Source organism: Adiantum capillus-veneris, chromosome 16 (assembly GCF_014529385.1).
Source record: "Adiantum capillus-veneris isolate H3 chromosome 16, ASM1452938v2, whole genome shotgun sequence".
Taxonomy (NCBI): domain Eukaryota; kingdom Viridiplantae; phylum Streptophyta; class Polypodiopsida; order Polypodiales; family Pteridaceae; genus Adiantum; species Adiantum capillus-veneris.
Genome location: NC_140946.1, coordinates 134,033,052 through 134,040,115, shown reverse-complemented (window position 1 = coordinate 134,040,115; position 7,064 = coordinate 134,033,052). Strand labels below are relative to the sequence as shown.

The 7,064-nt window shown below is 43.3% G+C and overlaps 1 protein-coding gene across 1 annotated transcript; it reads left to right on the top strand.

Annotated features, from left to right (window-relative positions):
- Positions 1 to 351: 351 nt before the first annotated feature.
- On the top strand, positions 352 to 1,178 carry LOC147439904 (uncharacterized). The gene has a single exon (XM_086485634.1). It carries the CDS (start codon positions 491 to 493, stop codon positions 1,016 to 1,018), a length of 528 nt encoding a protein of 175 aa, XP_086341760.1. The 5' UTR covers positions 352 to 490; the 3' UTR covers positions 1,019 to 1,178.
- Positions 1,179 to 7,064: the final 5,886 nt, after the last annotated feature.

Genomic DNA, 7,064 nt, shown 5'->3' with positions numbered 1-7,064 from the left:
CTCTCACCTGTCGGCTATGGCGCTCTTTGGAGGCCCTCTCTCGTCGTTCTTTGCGCATCCAGCTGCCGAGCGTCTCTGAGGAGCAGTGGCCTCGTACTCACCTCTTGGTGCTACAAGCCCTCCACGCCTTCCCCAACATTCTCTCCCTGGCCATCGACTGTGGCCCCTATGACCTTTGTTATTCTTTCCCGCGCGTATTTCAACACAAGGGTTTTGCCCGCCTCACATCCTTCGACCTCTCCATCCCCTCAGATCAAATGAACGATCATCTCTTGCAATGCTTGGCCCTCGGCTGCCCCTCCTTGACCAACCTCTTCTTATGTACCTCACACATTACTGATGCAGGCATGTTCTCCCTTGCTCATGGTTGCCCCCTCTTGCGTGTTCTTGATATGTCATGCTGCTCGATCACAGACAAGGGCATTGATGTGCTACTCTCTAAATGCGTCGACATGAGAGAATTCTCGGTCGAAGAGTGTAATATCAAAGGATGGGGGTTTCGCCACGGGAAGCTTCTAGAAAAGCTTATGGCAATAGAGTGCTAAGAATTACTGATGCAGGGCTAGTGGAAGTTTTGCAAGGGGCAACATGCATCAGAATGCTGGATCTTTCATATAATCAAGGGAGGCCCAGGTTATCATTAATTGGGGAATGCTGCAGGGAGTTGGAGTCCTTGAACCTCACGTCGTCAGTTACTCTTGATGATGTTGCACTGGAGACAATTGAAGAGGGTTGCACAAATCTTAGAGTTCTGAACGTGTCCTGGTGTGACTATGTCACTCCTGAAGGATGGGAAGTTCTCGTTCACTCATGCAAGAAGCTCGAGGAGTTAGCCGTAATTGGATGCGAGGGGTTTAATGCTGACTGCTTACTTGATATTGAGGATGGATGCCCTAATTTACGTGCATTGAAAGTTTCAGATCGTTTCACAGTTCATCCATCTCTTGCACGATTTAGGGTATCTCGTCCAGCTGTGGATGTGCAGTTTTATAATATAGATAATGATTTGACTTACTGAAGGTCGGCCCTAAGCAATTGAGTCTCCAAAATTTAGTCAGGAAAATGTTTTGATGGTGGATAGCCAATGTATCCCAGTCTTGAATATGAGATGTTATGTTAGGACTACTTGATATGCCTTCTCGTTACGTAAGTGACGAAAATACTTTCCATTGCAACTACGCTACTGTGATGCAGGTCTCACCATTCAACAGGATTACTGCATTTATCTGCTATTTGGGTTATTTTTAGGCATTAAAATGCAGGGAAGCATCTGCTATCAAAGTATTGTCAGCTATGCAGAGATTTTAGTTGTGCCATGTGTTCTGCATGCATCAGATTTGCTAAGGTGGTTTGAATCGCCTTGCAAGAGGCGACAACTACACGAAGTATCAGCGGTTTCTATGGTTCCAATATTGAGTATTGCAACAACATCATAAGTTTCTGCAGGCGAGCTGGAGCTGCAGCGGGGTGGCAGGGGGCCGTCGGCCCCGAAGTATTTTCCCACTATGATTCCCACATTTCAGATTGACAACATCATGAGCTAATGCAGGAAAAGCATATCTAGTCCCCCTACCCCCCACCACGGCGAGCTAGCTATGTCTACAGAGGTTCATGATGTTGAGCATTGTAGGGAGACATAAGGGAAACGACGTAAAGTTACATTTGAAGTTTGTGCTCTCTTTTATTGCTATACTGAGATGTCGTAAAAGTTTAATGGTTGTAATTCTTTTCATACAGACCAGTCATGTTTGCAATGACTCCTCTCTGATGAATGCCTCTTGGTCTTTGTTTGTATTCCTTCAGATGTTGCTTGGTTTCTTGTGCACCGTCTGTAGACAGTGGGAACAGAACCTAGTCGGATACTAGTATAGTAGTTAGGAACCTGCAGTTACCGGCGGATAGAGTTACCACACTACAGTTAGATCCCAGTTCAGGTACCTATAAATAGGACCCGTTACTTCATTTTGTGGGCTAGTCATTCCAAAGTCTAGTGTTACCCTTTTGTGCTCATTAAGCCTCTGCTCCGAGCATCATTTAGCTCTCTCGTGGCGGCATCTGATTTCAGTTGTACACTTTCAATATCTGAATATCTACCAGTTTCAGGTCTAGTCTCTTGTCTTTTGTTTCCATTTCAGTCTTTGTCTGGTGATCTGCTATTTGAAGTCTTAATCGGAAGTATGTATGTCTGATCTGATCCAACTAATTGGAACTCTTTTGTCTGGTGATCTGCTATTTGAAGTCTTAATCGGAAGTATGTATGTCTGATCTGATCCAACTAATTGGAACTCTTTTGTCTGGTGATCTGCTATTTGAAGTCTTAATCGGAAGTATGTATGTCTGATCTGATCCAACTAATTGGAATTCTTGAACTTGGAATAGCCGTTAGAAGTGACCAGCTCATTCTATTGTTTGTTTTTTCCATCAAAGTCCAGGGTTGGGGGCAACCAATCTGAGCCGTGCATTTACTGCACTTTCCTGCGTAGAATTCGTGTCGGTTGGATGCACGCCAGCTCAGCATACGGAATGTCAGGCGACACCAGTAGCTTGCGCACCAATGATTGCTTGGCACATCAACATGATTGCTGCGACCTCAACAGCCATAATATCTATGCCTCCCCCCAATGAAAGCATGCCAACTCAGCGTTGGGAAATTGGAATTGAGATAACGAACCTGTGCCGTCTGTGAATGTGATTCGTGACTGTCGTCTGTGCAGTATTGATGCAGTGTCCCTTCGTGTCATGCGGCATGCCACTATTGGCCCCCACTCCCCTCGACCCTTGATTCCCGGGAAAGGTCGCTTAGTGACCATTCGTGTAATTAGTGCTTCCGGCCTCCACCGGTTGCCCTGATAACGGGAATGGTCACTAAGCCACCATTCCCTATGCCATAAAGCTCATGTAGGTTTACAAGGATACGGCATTCTTGTGTGAATCTGAGGATGAACCCATGTAGGTAGTGTACTGCTTTTAAGCTGCACATTTGCAACCGGTTGTCTTGATTAAAGGTGGACGCTAAGCACCAAAATTTAGTTAGGAAAAGGATTTGATGCTGGATAACCAATCCATCCTGTTTTGACGTGCGATATTATGTTGATTTCTTGATATGGCTTCTTGTTATGTAAGTGAAGATGGTGCTCTTCATTGCGACTAAGTTCTTTTGGTGCAGGTTTGACTATGTGACAAGATTACTTTATCATCTGCTCTTGGGTTTATTTGTAGAAAAATTGTGACCAGCAAGTGTCTTCAATCATTTTAAAAACAGAGCAAGAACTAGAGCGGTGTTTGATAGCAAGACTTCATGCCTCGAGGCCCACTATATGGAAGGCATTAAAATGCAGGGAAGCATCTGCTACTAAAGTTTTGTCAGCTATTCAGAAACTTTAGCTATTCAATTGGATGCATCAGATTTAGCTGGAATATTGTGACCATTGGATGGCGAGATATCTTGGAATCCTTCACAATCATTGGATAATGTAGACAATGAAGTGGAGATTATAAAGCTAGCTTGCAATGCGCTTGATATTATGTTGGTCCTGTAAATAAAAGCAGTAGCTTATTTTGGTCAAGTATAGGTGAGCTGGAGCATAGCTAGCTAGGTGTGGTGGGGGGCAAGGGGGCTGCCTGCTTTGAAGCAGGGGCACAATAGCCCTCTACCCCCATCGCACCTAGCGAGATATGTGGAGCCTCGTCTGCAAAGTCTCATGAGAACAGACCTTGTTGTGGAGCCTAGTGATGTGAAACCGGGACGAGCACCACGTGCCAATTGAAAAGAATAGACCGAGATAGACATTTAGCACTTCAAATAACTGAATAGAAAGACAAACACAATCCACAGGAGACACGGATTAGTGGAGTTCTACACCCAAATTGCAATGGCCTCAAACGATGGCACCACTTTCTGTATTTCTTCTTATTGTTTCAGCAGGTTACAACTTTGTGGCTCTAAATTGCTTCTCCACGCGGTAGAATCCACAGAGAGTCCACATCACAAATTTAAAGGCCCTTGGCCATCCAAAAGTAATCTACATGAAAAGCATAAGTCTAAACGCGATTGGTTCAAAAGCATGCACCTAGAGGGTTGTTTGTACAACGTTGCTAGGTCATCAATTGTCAGCATAAAATACGGAGATGTTCGTACAACTGGCCACATCATCAATTTTTACACAAGTTATTGTTGTGTGTGCTTTTTTTAAGGGTTTAGGTTCCTCCGTCGGTTCTTATTAGTCGTTTGGGGTTAGGATCTTTAATTTTAAGCTATTTGGGCCACTGGGCGAGGATCTGTAAGATGGTAAACCTTTTGTGCTTCTCCTTCTTTTGCTAGTATTTTAGGCCCCTCACCCAAGATCTGCAGGTTGGTTAAGGTTAGGCTTAGGAAGTTTTAACCCTTTGACTCTTTAGTGGCTTGACACGTCAAAAGTTTGTGACATCCTCCCCTTGTCCGTGATTATATTTGCAAAACATTTCAAAGTTAGATAAAAAAATATCAGAGGGTCAGTTAGAGGGTCAATCCAAGGGTCATTCAGTTTTTTCATTCCATATCGGAGCTCTTGATATTATGGCGTAGTAAAATTAGCAATCACACCTAGATTGCACTGATCTTCAGAGGGGTGTCTCGATACACTAAAGTTACATACCCATGCAATCTTACCTAATTAGGAATATTCAGTGGTTGGCACATCATGATGCAATATAGATGCTTACATATACATGCTACAATACATAACAAACAACGCTGCTAAGCACTCCTCCCAGACAGACAAACTTAGACATGAAGGTACAAAATTACTACTTCCTCACTCCCCCCGCAAATAACCTAAAAAGGTCCGGGCCATAAGCTTAGAGGATTGATACAACTAAATGCTCCCCATACCGTAGACTGTGTGGCTTGAACACTCCAAATACATCTAAACGCTCCCCAGACCATCAATCTGCGTCGTTCAAAGGTTTCAATCTTACAACTAAATGCTCCCCACACCATCGACCTGCGTCGTTTAGAGGTTCCACATCAAGCATGAACACTTTGCCTAGGAAAGCCCAAGTTGAAGAATTAAGAAGACAACATCAGAAAGAAAGCATTCTCTAATCGACACCAAAAATCATTTGTATTTCAAACAATATTTCAAATAGTATCATTAAGCAAAGTTGAAAAAGTGCTTAAATACAAATGAAACTTAAAAAGCATCCTTGGTGTATCTCGATCAATCACGCTAGAGAAGACGAGTGGCTTTCAATCTTGGACCTGCACCAATGTTAGGGTTAGGTTCCTTCCATAACATTGTAGCACGGTCAATAGCTCCTAAATAGTCAACATTGGTTTGGATGGACAAAATTCCTGTAGCGGTGATGTTAGTCCAATGATATAGCGAGATCACATTGGGCCTCCAAGATTATCAACCTGAAGAGAGACACATGAAGATAGGTGGATAGGAATTTCAAGTTTTAATTTGTTAGGGTTTCAATTGCAATCATTTTTAGGATACCTCACACTGCCAGAAGCTGCCATGAAGATGTCATGTAACCTCGAGCAAAAATTTTCTTGAAAGCTTGCCAAGTCCTTGGAGTGTGCGACTTGGTAGCTATAGACATTCACCACTGCATGGCAATGTCTCTGAGAAAAGTGGTGGCTTGAAAGATCTTTGATTCTTCAAAGTAGTCCCTCTTGGCATAGATGTTGTCAAACTATTGCAGGAACTATTAAACTTTCCTTGTATGTTTCTCTCGCATACAGGAGAAAAAAAACTTTCTTTGAAATTTGGAAACGCCATCTTGCTTTGTGTCCTCTTAGGAGGATTGGTATGCTTTTAAAGAAGCACACGATTGAAGCTCTGATACCACTGAAATTTGGAATGGTGTAATGTGCAGCGGAAGTGAATGATGGTGTATGGCTCAAGGATGAGTGATCAATGAGTGCTCAAGGTTCCTTTTACTTAACGGAAGGGAAATCCTTCCTTACTTAGATGAGAGAATGTGCAATGACCAAAACAAAGAGAGAGTGGAAATTTGAGTACAAAGTGCATGAAGGTTCTACACACACACACACACACACACACACACACACACACAGAGAGAGAGAGAGAGAGAGAGAGAGAGAGAGAGAGAGAGAGAGAGAGAGAGAGAGAGAGAGAGAGAGAGAGAGACGACACCAGATGGGGTCCAAACCCCCCTCCAAGGGCCCCCCTCTCTATTGCTAGAGAGGTATTTTCTTTAGATTGTACAAGTTTGGTACAATGGTTCTAAATACAATGGTACTTGTCGACGACGATGATGACTATTGATGATGACGACGACCGTGTCAACGTGGAGGTTGATGCTAAAGGCTGATCTGATGAAAATAGAAAATGCTAGGTGCTCTGATGGGATCTGGGTCGTGCGGCGAAGCTAGTGGGTTGATCTCTCGTAGAAGAGGCAGAGGACGGTTGAAAACTGACAAATGCTGGCTGGTTATGGCCTAAAAACAGAAAACGTTGGTGGATCTGGGTTCTACCGTGACGGGGTTACTGCGACGAGGATCTAATGCGGGATCTGCCAGGCTACTACTGAAAAATGAAAACGTTGATGGTTAAAATTGGTTGATCCAAAAAGGCTAATGTTCTTGCCAAGGAGAATGTTAACGGAATCTGGTTCATGCCGGTACATCTTAGTACCGCTGGTGTTCTTGCTCCTTTATGTCTTCCTGCTCCTTCTAGCATCCAATGGGCGTCATATACAGCTGAATAAGTGTGGATCGAGCAGTAGCAGTTTTAATCCCAGTATTTATAATGCCAAAAATTTACTTATTAAATAAATGACTATAAAAGGTGGTTCATATGCAGTTGGGAAAAAAGGTTCATGCAGTAGAAAATGCTCATGCTGAGTACTTAATACAAATGTTAATGACACGAATTGTGCAATCAGAGGGTATGAAACTACTCTAAGTGCCTGGACATGCACGTCCTGTGTACAAGCTTACAAAGGTGCCATAACACTTCCTAGGCTACCTAAACCCTAGCAGTAGGTATAATTTGTCCACATGCACATAGGGTTAGATGTGCATGTGACATCCCACCCTTCTCAAGGTAAGATAT